The following is a 24,105-nucleotide window of genomic DNA, read 5'->3' as shown; positions in this document are numbered from 1 at the left end:
CTACAAGCCCAAAACTCTGAAATCTTGAATATATATTAAAATTTCTAAAAGCACTGGGATGCCTACGTCAATTGCGAAGCGCTTCTTGGACGGCACATTTCTGGTTCTATTTTGCCACTAGCTGGTTGTTACCACGGCGATTGATTCGGAAATCGATTGTAATCCGATTTAGAGAATATCGTCTCCTGTCGCCACTGGAAGACGAGCTGAAGCGGCACAGTTCGTTGATTGTCCCGTATCATTCGTTCCATTCCTCGAGCGAGGCGCATCGCAGGGGGCGCGACAGCTTGTCAACAAGGAAGCTTACATTTGGTACAGTTATGGTTTTAGAGAAAGTCCTCCCCACCCACGACGATCACATCCTCGCTCCAATCGCTGTCTTCATACAGCATATGAAATACAGAGAATTCCCATTTCTGCCCATTAGCAATTTATGCGTGTTAGGAAAGGAAATTGGCACTTCATTCAGACGGACGTCTGCTGCCGGTTGGAGCGGTAATTCGTTGCTGCCTTTCTGTTGAATATTTGATGAAATAAGGGATTCGAAATTTGATGCAGAAGTGGGAAACGTTCTCGGCTTTCCTGTTTTGGAGAACAAACGCTTCGTCTCATTGAGTTACGACGTTGCCGTTTCGACGGGAAGATTGAATTTACCGGAGTGTAAAAGCGGAGCGAACCCAATAAGTGGGAAATGTTGGGTCACAACTAGAATCGAATTCGTCTGATGATGATTGAATTTAATTTTTGAATAGATCGGATGGATGAAAACAGTATTTTTGCAACGGTCAAGAATCGCTATTGGACTTGGAAGTTTGTTGATGATCAGATTCAAATTATTGTCCAGATGCTTTGCTATTCATGTTTAAAATTCTTAATTGATATCGCGCGATAAAGTGTGATACAGAATTATGATGATCACGATACTATATTTGTATTCAACGACCAGTGGCATCCATAATTTTTAACTGCGTGCTTCAAATGTCTCCTGTCATATTATGGATTGGGAATGACGAGTTTGGGTGTGTTTGTTCCTGCGTATTGTTCCGATTCTTGAGCGAATAGCCAGCCGAATGGTTAATTTGAATTTCATGCAGGAAATTTTATTTATTCTAATTTTCAGCGTATCCGGGAAAATTGCATTGCTTGCATATTAATTGGCAGGTGTTCTCCAACTTGCAAAAACGACAATTCATTTAAAAATGGATAATACGCCATAACAAAAACAAACAGAAACCATTTTACTATTTTCGAACATAATGACTGCGAAATCAATAAACAGATCATGTCAAGTGGATGCTGGGTCCATTAATTTCGATTTTACATTTTTGTAAACGACAGACGGAATAATTCTTAAATGAGCCTAATGCGCAATATTATACACGGGGAACAAAAACACATCCGATTAAAAACAATTTTGCACCGTCAATTCTGACGCATATAGCATTAATTCCTAAATTTGATTGCCAATCAAACACGGCTGATGTCTAGTTTAAATAGACGGTTCTCGCAGTCAGATGATGATCAAACTATCTTGTTGATAGGGTACATTTGATATCCAATCAACGACTTTTACACCGTCGAAAATGTCAAACATCTCCGATAACGGATCTTTCTAAAAATTATATCCAGCTTCGAAAAGTGACGGTAGACGTGTTTACCCGAATGCAACATTTTCCGCAATGGAACAAATACACGAATGCATCATTTACTCGAATGGAGAAGGAAAAAATCCGAAAAATCAGGTTAAATTTTTTGTCAAATCTAGTAATGACAAAATTTCAAAATTATACGGGAGCATATAAAAAATTTGAAGCATGAATTTCTTGAAAATCTGAAGAGAATTGGCAAGAAAACAAAATTTTAACGTTTATAAAAATATTTTCTTCTTAAAACATGAGCTGTTTTATTCACGTTTATTAGTTCATTTCTTGACATTTAAGTTGAATTTCTCATTTTAATATTTAAATTCATCAATTACATAACATTGGGCCTGATTCTCGAATACACTTCACGGTGGAAACGGAATGAAACGTATTCGCGATGACAACGGTACGGTGTCGACATCTGGATACGAGATTAGTTTTCCACTAAACTTATCATTATAATATCAAATTATCTTCAGATGAAATTTTTTCATGAGATTATTATATCACATGAAGAAAACAAAGTTTTCCACTCACATTGGATACCAGTTTGATACGAAGAAGTTAATTTTCATTAATGATTTTTTATTTTAAAAGTGATCATTCTGCCTGAAAACTCATTATTATCTTCGACACTTCACTAACTTGTAAAACGTTGTTAAATGGCGTGCCGTTTATTTCGTTTTCACCGTGAAGTGTATTCGAGAACCAGGCCCATTATTCGCTCTTCGACAAATGATCTTCTCTTTCACGTGGTGTTCACCTGATTTTGATTTATTATCAGGATTATTAAAAAAAATTGAAACGTTTTTTTATATTTATTCCATTCTAATTCGGGATGTTTTAACATTCGGATAGATGTTCCATCCAGACAAATGAATTCTAGTGACCGTGTTTCTTGTAAATACTAATGAATCCCGCAGTTTTATTTTTACTTTAAATCGATTCCGATATCTCATTCTATGAATATTATGTCGACTGCTTGAAATTGACAGCTTTCATCTACATATATGGGCTACGTGATTCAAAATAATGGTTAATATTTTGAAACAGTGGACTTTCAACACTTAGGAAAATCGAAAGAAAAATCGATGCCAAATGACTTTAAAATGCATAAAACGTCGAGATTTGGTGTTATCTCGAAAACTTTTTTTTTGCCGAAAATCGACCTTCTGAGACTTAGCCTGAACGGTAATGAATGTATTGGGAGATTTTCGAGCGCCTTGAGGCACCCCTAAATCATGTCCGATTGAGCTGAAATTTTGCACAGCTCATTTTTAAACAAAATGCACATAATCGGTTTTTTGAAATTTTTCATGACAATTTTCGCGGCCACCCAAGGTGCACCGTATAAGGGGGAGATATGTCACCAACAATGTCACAGAAATTTACGGATAAAATACTCTATTTTAGTTTAAAAGTATACAAAATTATACTATTTGAACTCAGTATTCAAATATTTTCACTTATATTTCGATAACTAATCGACTAAATTGTATAAAAACTTGTTCAAAAATGCTTTTTTTATGTACCAATTATTGGAGTTTCGTAAAGTGTGTCAATTATGGTAGTAAACGGTGTTTTATGCAAATCGCATAAATAGCAGTCAAATATACTTTATTTTAAATGTGACAATCACTCTGAATCATATTCTCAATCGAAATGAAAAAGCAGTTTATTCGTGAAAAATAAAATATCTGTTCCTTAAAATGAATAGGAGAAATCAGGGTAAAACGGACACCCCAAGGATTTCCACATATTTCCAAGACCTCCCATGTTTCTTCGACCTCAAATCGTTCCAGTACCTCTCTTGAACTATTCATGAACCATTCTACAGTATCTGTTGAAAATTTTTTTTGAGAAGAACTCTAATTTTGATAAAATACATAAATTGATGTTTTTAGGTGAAATAAATGGGAGTGCAAGTGAGATCGACACCCTGTCGGGGTAAAACCGACACCTTTAGACGTATTAGAAGCTATCCATATAATGGGCCTGATTCTCGAATACACTTCTCGGTGGAAATTAAATAAACGGCACGCCATTGAACTATGTTTTACGAGTTAGTGAAGTGTCGAAGATAATAATGAGTTTTCAGGCAGAATGAGCACTTTTCAATCAAAAAATCATTAATGAAAATTAACTTCTCAGTATCAAACTGGTATTTAATGTGAGTGGAAAACTTAGTTTTCTTCATGTGATATAATAATCTCATACAAAAATATCATGTGAAGATAATTTGATATTATAATGATAAGTTTAGTGGGAAACTAATCTCGTATCCAGATGTCGACACCGTACCGTTGTCATCGCGGATACGTTTTATTCCGTTTCCACCGTGAAGTGTATTCGAGAATCAGCGCCAATGAGCCATTCCATGCCAAGCCGATATAGTGGTTCTCAGATTTTCTTGAAAAGTGGTAGTTTTGTTCTCTATCGCAAAATGTTAGACCCGTACTTTTTTGGTTTTTCATTAGGGTGCCCATTTCCATTTTAGGGTTGTCCAAAAAATAAACTTTTTTCTTTTTTTTCCAAAAATGCTTTTTTTCAAAAATTCATAACTTTTGAACTGCTGGACCGTTTCAGATATTCCCCAAATTAAATTAGAACGAACTAGCTGGTCTTTTTTCAAAGAATACTATAGGTTCAGAAAATTTGAACTTTGTTTTCGTTATTGTTGATTGTATTTGTTTTTTATGGTATTCATGGTCTCGGGACCAAGGGCACTATATTGTGAAAAATAATATACGTCTAATATTCTGCGGTAAGGAACAAAACTAACAATTTTAACGAAAATATGAGAACCGCTATATCGGTTTGGCATGGAATGGCTGTAATATGTGAACACCTTAAAAGGCGAGAGGGGGAGAGTTGCAAGTTGTATGTAATTGGATTGCTCAGATTTCGAATGATAAAAGAGTAAACAAATGCATTTATTTCTACTGCAAAAAAAGCTGTTAACTCTCGCTGCGGATGCAGTCTTAGATTTGTGGAACGAATCCGGATCCGAACGGATTCCGGTCTAGAAATCTCAGCCAGCACTTATGTTTTTCGTACTGAAGGGATGTTTCACGTTATTTTTTCTAGCCAATTCAAAATCCAGATGGTTCTCACGATCGAGCGGATGATAGACAAATTCCTACTCCTGCTCCGGAGTGAACACGGGAGTTTTGAAACCATTAGACCATTTTGAGTGGTCTTCAGCTTACGTCGATGAACAGAATACGATTGGAAGACAGCATTCACCCTGTTATCACTAATACACGGCCGCCGTTGTGACTGGATTTCCAACGAGTCAGCCGAGGTAGCCATATACTGGAAAACATACTCAAATACAAATGCGAAAATGTTAACGAAGCCAAATTCATGGCAGATAACGCCACCTATCTGTGTTTTATTTTAATTTAAAGTTCTATGCTGTAAAAACCCGTTGTACATACATAGTATAAACACATCCACCCTGTAAATAAACATATTGGTTCATCCCAGCCGAGTGCTATGATTGATGCTAGGATCGTTAGCAAAATCTCAAGCAGAACTGTCAGTGGGATACCCAATTCATATGAAAACAAAGGGAAAATGTCAGTGGGATACCCGATATGTTGGCTCCTGTCAGTTCAATGGGGGTTCTCTAAAGACGTCACCCACCTGGTTCATCCATTAACCCAAGGAAAGTGAAGTGGAAGGTAAAACGTAATGTCAGAATTGCCGTTCGGACGTATCCCGTAAGTTTGAATTTATTTACATAGATGGTATCCAAACAACACTAAACATTGACTACAGTTTCGCCGGCACGGTTGATTGCCGTTATGAACCAGCACAAAATCAAAGCTGCAAATTATGCGCCAGTAGTGGTACCACGATCAAAGCATTCCCTGAATAAATCATATCACATTAGCGAGCCAGCTGGCGGAAGCATATGCATAAAGTTTACTAGGTTACTATTTTCAACGACAACTGTTTATTTATTATACTGCTTCAAATACCTTCGACGAAATCAAATGTAACCATACCAACATAAGTAACAATATAAACAAATCCAAACTTTTCGTCTTGCCGTTCCTCATACGTCTTTTCTAAATAGTGTAAATTACGAGCCACCTGTTAACTCCACCATCTTGCATTAATCATTCGTCGCCCCGTCACCCAGATATGGGTGACACTTTCCTCATTCAAATTGAATAGAATTTTTAGAAGGAATTTGATAGAATAGGCTACAGGTTATGAAGAAAAATAGGAAAATTATAACCATAATATTATACTGTTTATGCTATACTTTTTATTAATTTATAGTACGGATGGTTTGTACCAAGACGGGTCTATGGTAACGTTTCGTCACTAAGTTGGCTAGGGGAGCGGTATATGAAAACAGTACGGAAGAAAGCAGAAGGGGAATTATTTCCTTGAAGCGTGAAAGAGACAGACTGATCAGGAGCGATCTTCGGCACTAGCGTATTGTGTTTTGTTTACAAACAAAACACAGTAGACTTTCAATATGGCTGAAGAGTGGTTTTAGCTAGTTGGCCCACCTTAGGATATACTTCTACGCGCCTTGGGTTTGTACTGCAGTTTTTTGCAAAACCCATATAATATGACTTTGGCATGTGTTATTGTTATCAATTCGTCTTCAATTGAAAACAAACATTGCTAGATCATGTAAAAGTTATCTGCAAACTAAGTTTGATCTTCATTTAATAATTAATAATAAACTCGCCTGTTGGGCCCTGCAAGAAACTCAAAAACGTCGCATTGGGCGACGAACGTGTTAACTAATCAACGGCACAACCAAGGCGCCTAGAAGTATATCCCAAGACGGGTCTATGGTACTAGGTGAGGCCGTTTCGTCACTAAGTTGGTTAGGGGAGCGGTATATGAAAACAGTACGGAAGAAAGCAGAAGGGGAATTATTTGCTTGTAGCGTGAAAGAGACAGACTGATCACGAGCGAGCTTCGCCACTAGCGTATTGTGTATTATTTAAAACAAAACACAGTAGACTTCTAAGATGGCTGAAGAGTCGTTTTAGCAAGTTGGCCCACCTTAGGATATACTTCTAGGCGCCTTGGTATATCCTTGCTAAAATCAAGGCGCGTAGAAGTATATCCTAAGGTGGGCCAACTTGCTAAAACGACTCTTCAGCCATCTTAGAAGTCTACTGTGTTTTGTTTGTAAATAATACACAACACGCTAGTGACGAAGCTCGCTCGTGATCAGTCTGTCTCTTTCACGCTACAAGCAAATAATTCCCCTTCTGCTTTCTTCCGTACTGTTTTCATATACCGCTCCCCTAACCAACTTAGTGACGAAACGGCCTCACCTAGTACCATAGACCCGTCTTGGGCACAACGAGACAAGTACACAAAACATCAAAATCCAGCTTTATTCGAGTACAAATTCATCAAAACGAAGACGACACAAAATTGTTTTGTTACGCTTGGCTTAACACGCTTTGTCATCCAATAATTGACTCCCGATTGAGTTGTCTTGCGTTAGATAAAATCAGTGTTAATGATAACAAAATAGCTACCTCCATAAGCGGAATTATGGCGATGATTTCGAACTTCTGAATCAGATCTTCCAAAAAAAAACATATCAGCGGAGCGTGTACGAACTGTAATGACTTCATTTATTGCTATATCTTAATTTATAAAACGAGATAAAGATATCTGATGTTCCTCTAATGAATTCATAAACCATAGCAGAATGAAAACTATTATCTACATTCCAGATTCGATCACTAGCATGGACGACCACTCCGTCGTAGTTGAACGTGCCCTTGGCTTGATGAAATGCTGCAAACTACCCCGGCTGACACGCAGCATCGACGAAGCCCAACTGCGCTTGGAGACCTTCAAGGATTTTTTGCTGATTCTCAATGAAACACTACCCAAAGTGTTCGACTCACTGACCCAATACGGCAATCAACTCTTGGCCCACGACGAATTTAATTCGGACAATCTGGAATTTCGACTCAGCCTCCTGCTGGTAATCGCTGAGCAGCTCGCTGTACCCGGGGAACCATATGATTTCCAGACACAAGTTTCTGCCTACCAGAAGCACATATATCGCATTTATGAGCGAGAATTTGAGCGTCTATTGACCGGAGATGGAAGCGAACAGTTACTGAAGCGTGTCTGGGAACATTACCAGAAGGTTCTTCAGGGAAAAGAGTGGATGTATCATCCGGCTGATGTGATCGGCTTCACGCGACTTTGTGAGCTGCTTTATGGGAATTTGTTAGATAACGCTGGAGCATTGTCTCAACAGGTGGCATCATTCATTCTGTCTATTGGTATATCCCTGGTGGATTATCACGACCCGGAGTATGAGGTACTTGGCATAAGATTGTTTAATGTCTTGCTAAATGGAAAGCATCGGGCACTGCTGTTGGAAAGCAACATTCACCAGGTTGTGTTCCAGAATGCATTTCGGTTGAACGGCAAAGCGAAGAGTGAGCGGTTTTTGAGAGAACTTTATACCTGTTATTTTCAATATGTTCGACTCGAGGAAGCGGAAAGAACCGACTTCAGTGAGGTAGAGTTTAGAATAATAGCGTGTTTGAAACTGTTGATTAACGTTGGATTATTGATGCATATTTCAGTGGACAAAATTTGACGACATCGTGGAAGCCTTACTGGACGCATTAGCTTTCGAATCAAATCTGGCGCTTTCGTCAATACTACTACTTAGTCTGCTGAAGCTTCTACTTCTCGATTTGGCAGGTTTTGCGATCGATGATTTGGATGAGGTTCAGCACAGCAAATGTCATCTCTACGAACCAGTTTTGGAACAATTGCGGAAGGTTTGTGTGTTGGAATTCCGCAATCGACGATTCTACCGATGGCACAAGAGGATACTCCTGATGTTGCCCTTTGAATTGGAGAAGGCTTGTGGAAGTCATCGAGAGCATGGGAAGTATATGCACGTGAGTAGGATGAACTCTAATTTGAAGGGGAACCAAATTAATAATGTTGTATCTCAGGGCATCAATTTATTGTTCGTATTAATGGTATTCCCCGTTGAGCAGAAAGCAATAGGCAATTCTCCGGAGATTCAATCGGCCCTGGTGGATTTTATGATAACATTCAAACGTCATATGCGCGAGCAATATGCAAGAATACAAGCGCTGACCGGCAAATGTGACTTCTTGAATTCCCTCAAGGTATTTCCAATTCAAGCCAAGAGTTACCCATTCACTACAGCATTTGTCATCATATTTTTTCAGGCTTCAGTATCATGTGATAAATCGATTGCGATTTTCAGCAAAAAAGTTGCTGCTCACTATTTCAGCAATAATCCAGCTTTCTTGAGTTTGGTTGGGATGGAATCCGAGGGAGCCTATCAGGAGGATAGAATTTTTTACGAGTGTCTCAAGGAACTGCAAGCTGGAACCCAAGGTTTGTTTTGAAAAATAAAGATTAAAAATTGCAATATCGATAAAATTCTTGTTATATCACATCCTTTGTTGAGGAATTTTCATAAATTACTTGACTAATAGATTTCCAGTGAAAGGAAACCTTTTGAAAATGTATTCTAAGGGTGGATTTAGACTAGCGATATATTCGTGTGAAGAAATATGATGAGATTTATACAGGGTGGGCCATTTAAAGTGGAAGGATTTGTTTTTGCAATAGCAAAGTAAAGAAGTGGAATTTTTAAAAAAAAATTTAAATTAATTTATTTTGGTCCAAGGAGATTTGTTCTAACTACTTTTTGATTATGATATCTCGTAAATGACCGCCTCTGGCCTTGACCGCAAAATGTGCCCTTTTTTCGGCATTTTCCATCACTTTGCCCAATGTTTCGGCCGATATGGCAGCAATTTCTTGTCGGATATTGTCTTTCAGCTCAGCCAGGGTCCTTGGTTTACCAGTGTATACCTTGGATTTTAAATATCCCCATAAAAAAAGGCAGGAGGCGTCAAATCAGGTGATCTCGGTGGCCTGTCATAATCGCCGTTTTTCGATATTAATCTTCCGGGGAACATTTCGCGCAATAATTTGGTCGTGGCAGCCGCTGTATGGCATGTAGCGCCGTCCTGTTGGAACCAGTAATTGTCCAATTCATTTTCACGAACAAATGGCAATAAAAAATCGGTTATCATTGTCCGATAACGCTCCCCATTCACGGTTACCGTTGCTCCATTTTCGTTTTCAAAGAAGTACGGGCCGATGACTTTATCGGCATAAATGCCACACCACACAGTAACTTTTTGGTCGTAAAGAGGTTGCGTTTCGATGAATTGAGGGTTTTCAGTAGCATAAAACCGACAATTTTGTTTATTCACTCCTCCATTCAAGTTGAAATGCGCCTCATCAGACATTATGATTTTTTGCCAAAAGCCACGTTCATTTTTGGCCATTTCGATGGTCCATTTCGCAAAATCAAGTCGACGTGGTAAGTCAGATGGGTTAAGTTGTTGAGCCATTTGAATTTTATACGGAAACATTTTCAAATCAACACGAATTATGCGTCGGAGAGTGGTTCGAGCGATGCCTAACTCTTGCGAACGATGGCGACCTGATGTCGATGGAGTCTCTGCAACACTGGCTCGAACGGCATCAATATTCTCGTCGAAACGTCTTGGTCGTTGTCTGGACAGATGACTGGCATTACCAACACTACCAGACGATATAAATTTGGCATATAATCGACGTATAGTGTTGTCTCCAGGCGATGTTTTAACTTTATTTTTATTTTTCCACGCACGTTTAGTTAACACAATTGAGAAGTTATTTTGAATGTACAGCTGAACTATTTCAGCGCGTTTGTTACGGACAGCTGAGGCTTATCGCGGATCGAGTTACAGATCCATAAGATAAGCAATATTTGAGATTATATTTAGAAAAGACCTCCAAGCGAGGTATAGAAACGTTTAGAAAGGACCAATGTAAGGCAATTAAAAGATGTAAGAGCTCAAGTGTTTTGTTAGGCTAGAAAAAGCTTGTAGTTCGAAATTATTGCCGGTCATAAATTCAGAATGGACGAATATTTAAATAGCGTCCGGTAAACAATTTAATGCATGCATCATTTAGGATGCATTTTTATTACCCTTTTCCATCCCTAGCTGCGCTCAGCCAGATACACCAGCAGGGTGTAATAAAATAAAAGGATGTTATTTAGAGCGAAGGATGGAAAGGGGAAATCCAAGAATAAGATAGGCGCACCGACGAGGTGCTATAAACTTAAGGTATTTTCTTAGGGTAGTGCAGCCGTCTCAGACTGCACGTTACCATACGCTAGAAGAAGGGACAAGGAAGGTAGATGATCTAAACGAAACCGATATGTTATCGGTTTTCAAGAGAGAGAGAGGAGATGTTCCTCGTCAATCTTAGTTTAAGGAACCATGTATATATTGTGAAACTTTTGAATAAATTTTTTTAGTATTGTAACAGAACTCACGCGAAAGCGTTAAAATTTTTCTTTCAATAGAGAAATTTTTCATGGTGGCTCCAGAGAGGAGCAAGTTTTTCCTTTTATTTAAGTACAAAATGTGTTAATTTGCGAACTCTTCTCGGCAGTGGATGCCAGAGGTGATGTTCGTGAAATCTTCTCAGCAGTGAATGCGAGAAGTGTGAATTTGTGAATTCTCAAAGGCAGTGGATGCCTAAAAAGTGCATTTCTTTCGTGAATTTTATCAAAAGGCAGTGGATGCCTAAAAAGTGTATTCGTTTCGCGAATTTTCCTAAGGCAGTGGATGCCTAAAGAGTTTATTATTTTCACGAACTTTCCTAAGGCAGTGGATGCCTAAAGAGTGTATTATTTTCACGAACTTTCCTAAGGCAGTGGATGCCTAAAGAGTGTATTATTTTCGCGAACTTTCCTAAAGGCAGTGGATGCCTAAAGAGTGTATTATTTTCGCGAACTTTCCTAAGGCAGTGGATGCCTAAAGAGTGTATTATTTTCGCGAACTTTCCTAAGGCAGTGGATGCCTAAAGAGTGTATTCTTTTCGCGAACTTTCCTAAGGCAGTGGATGCCTAAAGAGTGTATTCGTTTCGCGAACATTACTAAAGCAGTGGATGCTATATACACACATAAATATATGTTAATTCAAGTACCAGAAGGCAGTTATTATAAATATGACCAACTGCCGCAGCAGCACGTGGTCGTGGAGTTAGAAGCAAGAGGTAGCAGCAGTATCCTCGGCACAATCGGAGAGACCATCGCTAGAGATACCAGGAACTGTCAACCAGCGGAACCAGAAGCAAGCGGTGGCATTAGATGCAGCAGCACCAGCATTGGCACTATCAGAAGTGACAAGAACAATCCGAGCCAGAAGGTTTGGACCACTCAAGAACCAGTCGGCACCAGCAGCAGCAGTAGTATCCCAGCACCAGATGAGTTAATCGAAAAACAGGTATAGAATTAATCTATATTAAGAATTATAGGGGTTGCGATAGCAACCATGGGAGTTTTAAAATAGGGGCCAAGAGAGCAAAGAAATGATAAAGGAATAAATTCGTACGGTCAAGTGAGCCAACATTAAAATATAAACAATAAAATTAGTAGGAATATGGAAAACACATACAAGATGATTACCACTAAATACTTCACACGTAATGTGAAGGGTCACTGTCACCTATGTCACGAGTCTGATGAGGAACAGATGATTTATTGTTGCGAGTGTGAGCGATGGTTCCACTTGAGTTGCACTAATCTAAAGCAAGCCCCTCTAACGGGTGATCGGTGGATCTGTGTCAAATGCACAGATCTAGAATATAATTATTCGAAGAAAGTGCGAATAAGTGACTTAATAGGAATACTCGCTACTAGCATATATCCTAGTGGGTGGGGAAATTATTATAAGGAGGATATGCCAACCAAGCCGCCTCCATTTAGGGTAATTAGTGAATTGCATAGGCGAGTAAATGGCAATTCTGAATCTGAGTTTAGAAACTCAGAGGAATGCCATCAATTAAAAATGCCTCCTCCTTGGAATCCTGATCTAGTTGATTGCAGGAGGAAAGGTAATGATTCAGATGACAAAGTATTTGAATCATCTAAAGTAACCAGATTAATTGCACCTCCTCCGTGGAACCCTAAGTTGGCTAGGTATATGAGGAGGAAAAATGACAATTCATCTGAGTCAGAAGATTCAGATGATGAAGACAAACTTGAAGTGATACAAGTTGAAATGAATGAAAAACTAGGAGATGTTAGTCCTCAGAGCGGTGAAGATGGCTGCTCATTCCCAGTGAGGAAAGAGCCATTTAAAACCATATCAGTCGCAAAACGCGAATCTGATTATGAGAATAGTTTGCCCGCAATAGGCAAAACGGGTATCATCACAGATGTATGGGCTGTGATAGAAGAAAATACGAAAACCTCCACAGAAAGAGGAATTATGGCGGAAAAGAAAAAACCATGCGTGATGCATGAAGTCAGGGCGGATGAGATATCTGCAAATAAAGAAATAGCGGATTCCAATAATGGAAACGCTAAAAATTTTAAGATAGAAAAACTATCTATCAACCTTCAAGATCCAGAATGGGAAAGGCCAGCTACTGGATTAATTAAGAATTCTGTTGCAACACTGATTGTTGAACAGAAAATAAAATACCCAACTGAAAAACGGTTTGAAGAAATAGAACCACCTGTAGCAGTAGAGGAAGTAGTCCTCAGAAATAGAACAAAAATATTAGCAAAATTTTATTTGAAGACGAAAGCCTGGCGTGAAGGTTTTAAAAAATTCCTTAGAAGTGCAAAGTTCATCCCAAAAATTGGGAGCCAATGTAAAACCAAAAGTGTTATCATCAAGATGGATGATTCATCACAAGATGCTAACATACAATTTGAAAACTCAACAAATATAGAGATTTGTGTTATTGAGCCTCCGAGGAAGGTAGCGCCAGAAATAACACCAAAGGAATTGTTTATAAATGAATCTTCATTTCTTCCAAGGAGAAATAATTCCCACAATAGAAAATCATATTCAGTCGATAATTATAGTATTGGAAATCTCGATAAATACTGTACCCCAGATTACCAGTATCCTCGACGTCGTATCAAAAACGACTTCCACTCTGTAACCGCGAGTTACACTATTGTACCATCATTAACGAAATATGATGAATATTCTATTTTGCAAAATTTGTGACATGTTGACAATATTTAGTCATAGGGCAACACATATAAAATAATGCGATCGTTATAGTTAAAAGCCATAGATTCGTATAAAATAGGACTACTTATAATTGAAAAATTATGGCTCTGAATAACTTTCAAATCTTTAGAAGACTGTTTCCTAAGTATTAGGGGCGTCTATTTACCTGTATGACAACGAGAGCAATACATCTTGAGTTAACGCAAGATATAAGTTCGGATTCTTTCATTATATGTTTCCGCAATTTGCAAAATTATGGCCCAGATAGGGAAATTATTACCGTAGATCAAAACTATAAACTCTCTAATATAGAGGTTGGAAAGTTTGTTTTTCAACGTTTGTAATATGTTGATATTCTTTATATCTATATAAAGTATAGAAAATCTTAAGCTTGATAAAATATAAAGACGAAAATCTTAAAATGGAAATTTAACAAAACTGTTAACTGAATTAATTAGAAAATATTTTTAGGCAAATGATTTGCTTGAAGTTCAGCAAGTGAGCTGCTGAAAGACTTTAATACAATTTAAGATACAATTGTTTCGTTATAAAATGGACCCAATAAAATGATAACTTGTAAGGTCCAAAATATCAATTAGAGCAAAAAAGAAGAGACTGTCTGGTCAAGCGTCAAGCATTTGGAATGCTCAAAACATTACTCTGATGGGTTAAAAGTATAGCAAGTATTCTGCTGAAAAATATACATTGACCACTAAAGAAAAAATTATGGCGCAGCAAGTGATATGCTGAAGCCAGTTTCTATACGAATGATTGGCTCAAAGCTCAGTAAGTGAATTGCTTAAAACTCAGCAAGTGGATTGCTGAGAGTAACAACATCACCAGTAAGTCGGTTGATGAAATACAGCATGTGAGATGCTGAAGAAAGATTTTTTAAACAAGTGGTTTGCGAAGCTCAGCATGTGAGTTGCTGAGAATATGATCAATGCATTATTCAAATGAATATTAAAAGCATAGCTTCCAGTCTTAACTGAGGGAAAGATTGGAGATGGTTAACTATACAATGTAGATGACATTATGAGTTATTTGAATACAAGTAACAGGAAAAAAAATTGAATGAAATTTTTAAATGTATTTCAAAGTATATCGCACTATGAGAGCATGAGTTGCATGCATAAAGAAAACGACTTGAAAAAGTTTATGTGAGCTACGATCAGTCGTATTATATGATTAGTCGGAACAGTTACATGAGAACTGAGGCTTTAAAATTGGATTTAGTATTCAGAGACAAACTTTAATGTTAATACTTGCTGAAGGAACGGTAATTGTACTACCAAAAGATTAGCACATTGACTAATTATTTCAAAAGGATGTTTTGAGAAAAACAATATCAGCAATGTAACAAGACAACTAGCAAAGGGATGTTGGATTCAAGATTCCTTTCTTGGCAACGAGATAACTTAGCATTAAAATGGAACGTTGTGTTTGATGAAAGAAAATCTTATAAGAGAAAAGAAAATGTAATTTGCATTTCCTTTAATGGAAAATATTATATAACACTGAACCTCAATGAATAATTTTCCAAAAAGAAACTTGAAGTTAGTTTATATAATTAACGGTTATATCAAATTACTAGTGAGAGCAATTATTCGAAATTTACGAATGTTTACGATTAGTTTGCATAACTGTATGCAGAATAAAAATGAAACAAAAAATACTATTATTAATAAAACAAATAAGAAGTTATGTTTTCTAGTATAAACTTGTAAGTGTAAGTGTAAGGAAAAGATAATAATGTGAGTGAAATCAAATCACACAATAAAACACAGAATAAAGCGATACAGCTACAGATGGAAATATGTTCAAGCAAATGTATATGATTTAGAACATGTAGAACGACTATCAAAAAATTTAAATTAAAATGTAGAAAAGAATGATAATACTGAAGAATTTGGTAAATCTATGTAGTAGATTTACGGAGTCCGGAATGTTACGGACAGCTGAGGCTTATCGCGGATCGAGTTACAGATCCATAAGATAAGCAATATTTGAGATTATATTTAGAAAAGACCTCCAAGCGAGGTATAGAAACGTTTAGAAAGGACCAATGTAAGGCAATTAAAAGATGTAAGAGCTCAAGTGTTTTGTTAGGCTAGAAAAAGCTTGTAGTTCGAAATTATTGCCGGTCATAAATTCAGAATGGACGAATATTTAAATAGCGTCCGGTAAACAATTTAATGCATGCATCATTTAGGATGCATTTTTATTACCCTTTTCCATCCCTAGCTGCGCTCAGCCAGATACACCAGCAGGGTGTAATAAAATAAAAGGATGTTATTTAGAGCGAAGGATGGAAAGGGGAAATCCAAGAATAAGATAGGCGCACCGACGAGGTGCTATAAACTTAAGGTATTTTCTTAGGGTAGTGCAGCCGTCTCAGACTGCACGTTACCATACGCTAGAAGAAGGGACAAGGAAGGTAGATGATCTAAACGAAACCGATATGTTATCGGTTTTCAAGAGAGAGAGAGGAGATGTTCCTCGTCAATCTTAGTTTAAGGAACCATGTATATATTGTGAAACTTTTGAATAAATTTTTTTAGTATTGTAACAGAACTCACGCGAAAGCGTTAAAATTTTTCTTTCAATAGAGAAATTTTTCAGCGTTGTTTAGGTGTGTGTTGTTCCATGGTTAAAATTATACTGAAATGACGCTTCCAACGCGGTATGACATTTGTTAATCTGACATCTGGGTTGCCAGATGCTTCCACTTTAAATGGCCCACCCTGTAGAAATCGCATCAACCGTTTACACTAGCGAGAACTTATATAATGAATATATTCATATTTTCGGTGAATTTCTTCACCTGACTACATCCAACTTGAGTGATTTCTTACCAGTGGGAAACTCACCAGCGTTTACATATGCCTCAATTTATTCTATACATTCTATACATATATACCTCGAAGAAGTGTATCATATATATTCTCACCCGTTTACATCTATTTTCGGGTGAATAAATCCATATATAGGTATAGATCTCCGTAATGTAAACTCGCCATAAAAGTTAATGCCGTGTTTCTTCAATTTTTGTTGTCGTGTGGAATCGAATTTTCGATAGCCAATACAATACGAACATTTAGCGGTTAAGCTCAGATTACCAAAAACAATCAATAAAATTGTTACGATGTTGCGATGTTTCGTAAATCTTTCAATTTTTGTATTTTATTAAAAATGGTGATACATATACAAGAACATTCACATGAAGTAGGTGAGGTGGGGATTTTTTTTTTATCTGTATTATAGTGACTTTCAACTCATTTGGCTGGTTCTTCACTTTTTACTTCCATTTTTGGAAGAATGTCGGGAGTGAGAATTGAACTCGTGACCCTTAGCGTGAGAGGCATGGATGTTACCACTACGCCAGATCGCCTCCACGTGAGGTGGGGGTAAAACGGACATGTTAAGAAGAACTTCAATTATATCTTTGGAAACTGATGTTTCCCAGAACTTTGATGCAGTTTCTTGCAATTCAATATACTGTTTCTCTACCTAATTGGCCCAATATTTTACCAAAAAGTGTTTTTCAAAGTTTTTTACTAAAATTAAAACAGACGGAAAAGTGCATCTTTTTTTTCGATGCGGGTAATATACATATAGTGGGGGTAATATTAAGAGGGGGTAACACATTAAGTGCGATTCACATACAACATCCACATCACGTTCACGTTCCGTCTCGTCACGTTGCGTCAATTCTTCCAAGCAGTTCTTATGCAAACATTCACATACACCGGCAACGGCAACTTCGACTTGACGTTGCTGGTGTATGTGAATGCTTTAATAGGAATTGCATGGAAGAATAATTGACGCAACGTGACGTGACCGAATGTGAACGTGACGTGGATGTTGTATGTGAATCGTGCTTTATGCGGTGGAACGTCCCAATCAAACTGTAATAATGTTTTCCTTATGGCCAACGCAACATGCGGTTTTACGTTGTCGTGATTGAAAAGGACGCCTCGTTTGTTCGCCAATTATTGCCGTTCTTCGGCTATAGTGGCTTCCATTGATCCAGTCAACTGTTATATTTGTTAGCATTAATCGTATCACCTTGAGGAAAGAGCTCGTAGTACACTACACCTTTTCAGTCTTCCCAAATGCATAAAACAACCTACTTCGGATGAAGCCCAGGCTTTCTTTCTTTCTTTATTTTTAAGAGGCTTTAAACTTTGAAGTTCATTCGCCTCTAAGCCCAGGCTTAGCAACAGTTGAAGGTCTATTTTCCTTAGACCAAGTGCGTTATCGATGTACATTTTGGTATACAATTCAAGTTAAGTGAAAAACTTTTTAAGAAAGAATCCCTATCATGTCGTTGGAGAAGCAATGCTTCTCAAGGCCGATCTCCGTCAATAAGTGTGGAACCTAAACTTCATACCGATTCGCATATCGTGCATAACGTACTTTAAACAAAAGCCCCGGAACAACTGAAACCGATGCCATAAACGACTGGGAGATAAGCCTGCATGTTTAAATAATCGCAGCCACAAAGGGTCCCTCATAGCGTGGCGCGAAAAAACTAATGGGACAACCTAATATAAACAAAAAGACAATTAAATATTCTTAGATGTACATGCTTTGTTCTCTACAATGAAGAAATATTTAGTGATGAAAAGACTTTTCGAACGATGTTCTGATTATGAATTTTTTTTATCATAATTCTATCCATATTCCAGATCATTAGTGTCTCTTCGAATTACTTCAAGACTCGACTTCAATACAACCGTTTGTAATATGTTTCTTCTAGGTTAGTCTTCCATATGTCAATGCATTTTGACGCAGTATCGTAAAAATTTTCCAGTGTTTCAAGAAATTTAGTCTCCGGTATTTCACCTGAAACACTAGTTACTTCTAAAATAATGTGCACCTCACGAGCCAAAAATAATTCTTCCCTTTTGTGTTGAAGAATTCTGATAAAATCATCAAAATCAACATCTTCAGTAGCAGATACATCGTCTCTTTCGCCAGGTGAGGTACATGAGGTGTTTGCAGTTGCAGGTAAAAGTGATTTTCATTTACATAGAGTACTAATTTGATTTGGTAAAAATAATTTTCATTCAAAATTTTTATTTTAAAAGTGTGTTCATTCCTTCTGCAAACCCATATTGTCATGCAAACTCCCCAAACTTGTAATACGAAGCCCAATGCAGTCAATGCGGATTGCACCGTGCTAGCGGCGTGTCTTCGGCGTATTTTATGAAAATTGTCAACATATGTGCGTAATAAAGAATGGCGTTTGGTTTTGTTTTGAAATATTCCAGCACCGTTGAACGTATCCGGGTCAAAACCTCGACGTCGAAAGACGTATTTTCTTTACTATATGTAACGTAAACGCAAAAATATGTAAAATATGTATGTTCTCTCGATTTGGTTCGCCGCTCCAATTTTTCACACAATGAGAGTTGCCACATTTACACATACACATACAGTTCGCGTTGAATTACATTATACGGCTTCTTTCTTAATTATTTATTTTACAAAATTAAATATCTTCGCAGTGAATAAATCGTTTGCACCAAAACAACACGCTAAAACCTGGCTCACGGCACGCCAGCATAGTAGGAACACATCGGTAAGAACACACGATCAGTCGTAAGCGTCACACGCCCTGTCCAAGCCACGCTGACGCCCCGCTGCAATGAGAACATAGCCTAATAAGCGTTTAAAATATCTTGATAATTCGTTACATGCCTTATTTTCAATTTCGTAGAGCGACCCCCTTATATATAAATCAAAGACGGAGTTCTATACAAAAATATTACGGGACAGTGAAAAATTGTCGAAAAAACGTTACTGTCCCTTTTAAAACGGTACGTTTGGCCAGCCTATACATGAAGCACTTAGGGAATCAATTTTATTTTGCTATTAAAGGTTAAAAATAACCGGATAAAAATGAACGAACTATATTTTTCCAAAAAATAACGCTAGCGTTCAAAATTCCAAGGGCTCAACTGACATTTTATAAGAATCTGAAATTGTTGAGGGGTTCTAATCTTAGTTACTAAACTTCACGTCAAATGTTATGTTTTAATGATTCTTAACGCTAGATTTGAACTTTTTTCCTCGTTAATACAGCCAAAAGTACAAAGTCATGTAAATTTCCATGTAAAATACACTTGAAAAATAAATTTGATTGACCCGGTATAACCTATATTCAGACGAAAAGTTTTTCTCTTGCGCTCAAGTTTTAGAAGAATGAAGTGTTCAGCAGCCTAATTGTGTTAAATTTCCTTTCCAAGTTTATCGTCCGCAAACTTCCATAAAGCTATTATAAAATCCAAGAATAATAGATATTACAATACTAATTCTGTAATCAAATCAAAGAAAAAATAAAACATTTAAGTTCGTGGCATGTTCTGTTTATTTTCTTCAAATTATGAATGTAATGAGAAAAATATACTTTGGAAATATGTATTAAGTTTCTGTATATCCTCTTTCAACGTTATTTGTTGACACATTGAATTTAGTATCATTTGAGTAACTGACTGGTATGCCGGGTATGTGAACTTCCTATCTTCCTGACTACTAATACAACCAAAACCCGTGAATCTTCCCACCTTCTATCCTCCATCTCGGGTATTCGCAATGAACGGGGTATGTTCTCCACATTATGAACATCGGTATAAATTTTAAACATCGGTATGAATATTAGAGAATATACAAACCTGGCGACACTGCCTGCCGGGTAGCTGGATTCTGCACCAATGACATATGGGTAGAAAAACGCTACGCTTTATAATACTGACAGCAAACGGTGAAAACGCATTCATTTCGTTTTGGTGAAATTTCCATCGAAAACAACAGTGTTCTCTCTTCGCTTGGAAACAAATTTAGGGTTTCAAAGTTTGTTCATCAGCTCGACACGATGTCCGGAAGACGGGTACCGGCCAACGAGGATCTCTCGAACGTGGAGTTCGAAACGAGCGAGGATGTCGAGGTGCTGCCAACTTTCAATTCTATGGGCCTCCGCGAGGAGTTGCTGAGAGGTGTTTATGCTTACGGTAAGTGCGTGTCCCTGTTTTCATACTGGTTGGGAAATTTAGAAATAATTAGAAAGTTTAGTGGATTTAGTATGAATTTAGGTGGTGTATGTTTCAAATTGTAACTAAACGATCGCTTAAATCGGCTGTTGTCATTGAGGCCGAACCATACATATATGATCTCCGCCTCATTTGCATTCAGCTAGTGAGGATGAATAATCGATTGTTTATTCTCCCCAAACAGGTTTCGAGAAGCCGTCAGCTATCCAACAGCGAAGTATTTTACCGATAGTGAAAGGACGTGATGTTATCGCGCAGGCACAATCCGGAACGGGTAAAACGGCTACCTTCTCGATTTCCATCCTGCAGTCGATGGATACAACTCTCCGCGAAACCCAGGTTCTCTGTTTGTCGCCAACGCGTGAGCTGGCCGTTCAGATCCAGAAAGTTATTCTTGCGCTGGGAGATTTTATGAACGTTCAGTGTCACGCCTGCATTGGTGGAACCAATCTGGGAGAGGACATTCGCAAACTGGATTACGGTCAACATGTGGTCAGTGGAACGCCCGGACGAGTGTTCGATATGATCAAACGACGCGTGCTGAGAACGCGTTCGATTAAGATGTTGGTGCTGGACGAAGCCGACGAGATGTTGAACAAGGGCTTCAAGGAGCAGATCTACGATGTGTATCGGTATCTTCCGCCGGCAACGCAGGTGGTGCTGATTTCCGCTACCCTTCCCCATGAGATACTCGAGATGACATCCAAGTTTATGACTGATCCAATCCGTATTTTGGTCAAACGGTAAATCCAAATTAGATTTTTTCCCAAGCAATATGGAACTGATGTATATTATTTATTTACAGTGATGAGTTGACACTGGAAGGAATCAAGCAGTTCTTCGTAGCAGTTGAGCGCGAGGAGTGGAAGTTCGATACTCTGTGCGATCTGTACGATACACTGACCATCACTCAGGCGGTCATCTTCTGCAATACCAAACGCAAGGTGGACTGGTTGACGGAAAAAATGCGCGAAGCGAACTTCACCGTCAGTTCGATGCACGGCGATATGCCCCAGAAAGAGCGTGATGAAATTATGAAGGAGTTCCGCTCCGGTCAGAGTCGGGTACTGATTACCACGGATGTGTGGGCCCGAGGTATCGATGTGCAGCAGGTTTCGCTGGTAATCAATTACGATCTCCCGAACAATCGTGAGTTGTACATTCATCGTATCGGTCGATCGGGTCGTTTCGGGCGCAAGGGTGTGGCGATTAACTTTGTCAAGAGCGACGATATTAGGATTCTTCGAGATATTGAGCAGTACTATTCGACCCAGATCGACGAAATGCCAATGAATGTGGCGGATTTGATTTAAATGTTGATGGAGGAGTTTTCCTTTTTTTGCGTATTTAAATTATTAACGGCTAAGTAAACTGAAAAAAGCTATAAGTAGGACGAGAATGGAAAAAAATCACGTAAGCTTGTACCTAGTAAGTGGTATTTGCAAAGGAATACTGTAGAAAAATGCAACATGTAATATTTCAATGAAGTAATAAAAGGTATTTTTCATTAAATATGAAATTTTTAATTTGGTTTGAAATATCATAACCCCTTCACTTCACCACTTCATCGAAACACTCTCGTGGCGATTTGAATGTGCCAGAAAATACAACATCGAACATCAATAGTAATGTATGGATATGAAATAATTACTTAGCTTCAGGCATATGAGGTCCGTGGGACCGCTTTGAATGAAATTTTCCATTGATTTTCCTTAAATTTTAAATAAACCTCAAAACAAAAATAATTGTTTGGTACCAATGAATTGTTCGTTTTAATTTTTAAACTATATAAGGCAACTACTTCACAACATATACAGTACCGGACAAAACATTGAGACCACTGCTCAATCAAAAAAAGAAAGTGAGAAAGCTTTGAGAAAATTCGACTGGACGAAAAAGAAGCCGTATTCCAGATAAATGGGACCGAAATGTCCAAAAGCATAACATAACATAATGAATGGGGTAAGATACAGAGATAGAAATGAACGTTTAATATCTGAAAAAAACATTTTCAAATCTATCTATCTATTTATATATATATATATATATATATATATATATATATATATATATATATATATATATATATATATATATATATATATAAATGGATTTCTGTCTGTCTGTCTGTCTGATTCTTATGGACTCAGAAACTACTGAACCGATCAACATGAAAATTGGTATGTAGGGGTTTTTGGGGCCGGGGAAGGTTTTCGTGATAGTTTGAGACCCCTCCCCCTCTCTAAGGGGGGCTGCCATACAAATTAAACACAAATTTCTGCATAACTCGAAAACTAATCAAGCAAATGGAGCCAAATTTGGCATATGAAGGTTTTATGGGACACGAAACGTTTATATGGTGAATACACTCCTCCCCCCTCTCTAAGTGGGGCTGCCATACAAACGAAACACAAACTTCGGCATAACTCGAGAACTAATCAAGCACGATTTGGGATGTGAGGGTTTTTGGGTATGAGAAATGTTTCTATAATGGTATGGCACTCTTCCCTCCTCTGGAATGGAGTGGGGGTCCCATAAAAATATTACACATATTTCAACCAAAAATATTCCAACCAAACATGACAATTGAAAATTTTCGGAAAACTCTGAAGGAAAAAGGGAAAATTCGGAAAATTAAATTCCCATATGTTCTACAATTACATAGTGACAAGGGCTGTTAGTCCATTTTATGTTTGCGCTAGTGAAATTGATATTTGTTCGAAACTGGAAATGGATTTTAATCTATACCAAAAAAAAAAAAGGATCGCCGGATGTGTTGATAAGAGTAGAACTCGAGGAAGGAATTTAAAGATTTAGAGCTGACTTTATTCTATCATATTTTCTGTATAAAACATGTAACGGAGAAACATGTTATTTACAAGTGGTTGAAAAATCTTGAACGAGAATTCTGTCTGAAAATAATCATATATTATAATGATGAGTTTTGTTAAAAATACTACGAATTTTATAGTAAAAGGTAAATTCAACGGGGTCGATTAGAAGATCAATCAATGAACAGTTCTGCGATTGGACCCATGAACTTGCTCATAGTTAGAAACGTGGATGTTTGAAGGTATTGATAACAAAACACAAATTTTGGGCTTAATAAATTAATTATTATTTATAGTTATATTAATTAATATTATTATTATATTAATTATAATTATATTAATTAAAATTAATCTGACTGACTGACTGAATTTGAATTAATAATTGGCTTCCACTTGCCAAACCTAGTCACGAAAAAATTATAGTAATTGTAACAAATACTCAGTGTGATCATTGTCAACATATCCTCATATCCC

At 37.5% G+C, this 24,105-nt stretch overlaps 2 protein-coding genes across 7 annotated transcripts in view; both read left to right on the top strand.

The window, feature by feature from the left end:
* LOC129764173 (uncharacterized) overlaps positions 1 to 19,913 on the top strand; it is a 55,152-nt gene extending 35,239 nt beyond the window's left edge. For 4 of the 6 annotated variants that reach the window (XM_055763029.1, XM_055763041.1, XM_055763023.1 and 1 more), the window contains exons 2-6: positions 7,370 to 8,175; positions 8,243 to 8,566; positions 8,624 to 8,803; positions 8,867 to 9,038; positions 19,259 to 19,913. In XM_055763029.1, the coding sequence (XP_055619004.1) occupies positions 7,384 to 8,175; positions 8,243 to 8,566; positions 8,624 to 8,803; positions 8,867 to 9,038; positions 19,259 to 19,356 (1,566 nt within the window). In that variant the 5' untranslated portion in view covers positions 7,370 to 7,383 and the 3' untranslated portion in view covers positions 19,357 to 19,913. Of the gene's footprint in view, positions 1 to 6,967; positions 7,255 to 7,369; positions 8,176 to 8,242; positions 8,567 to 8,623; positions 8,804 to 8,866; positions 9,039 to 19,258 lie in introns of those variants that run through there. The other 2 variants (XM_055763056.1, XM_055763034.1) reach the window with 2 other exon arrangements.
* Positions 19,914 to 20,483: 570 nt separating this feature from the next.
* LOC129772837 (eukaryotic initiation factor 4A-III) lies at positions 20,484 to 22,312 on the top strand. Its single transcript, XM_055776345.1, has 3 exons — positions 20,484 to 20,761; positions 20,985 to 21,543; positions 21,606 to 22,312. Exons 1-3 carry the CDS (start codon positions 20,626 to 20,628, stop codon positions 22,111 to 22,113), a joined length of 1,203 nt encoding a protein of 400 aa, XP_055632320.1. The 5' UTR covers positions 20,484 to 20,625; the 3' UTR covers positions 22,114 to 22,312.
* Positions 22,313 to 24,105: the final 1,793 nt, after the last annotated feature.

This window comes from Toxorhynchites rutilus, chromosome 1, assembly GCF_029784135.1.
Source record: "Toxorhynchites rutilus septentrionalis strain SRP chromosome 1, ASM2978413v1, whole genome shotgun sequence".
Lineage (NCBI taxonomy): Eukaryota > Metazoa > Arthropoda > Insecta > Diptera > Culicidae > Toxorhynchites > Toxorhynchites rutilus.
Note: the sequence above shows the minus strand (reverse complement) of the source record. Positions and strands in the feature narration are given on the sequence as shown.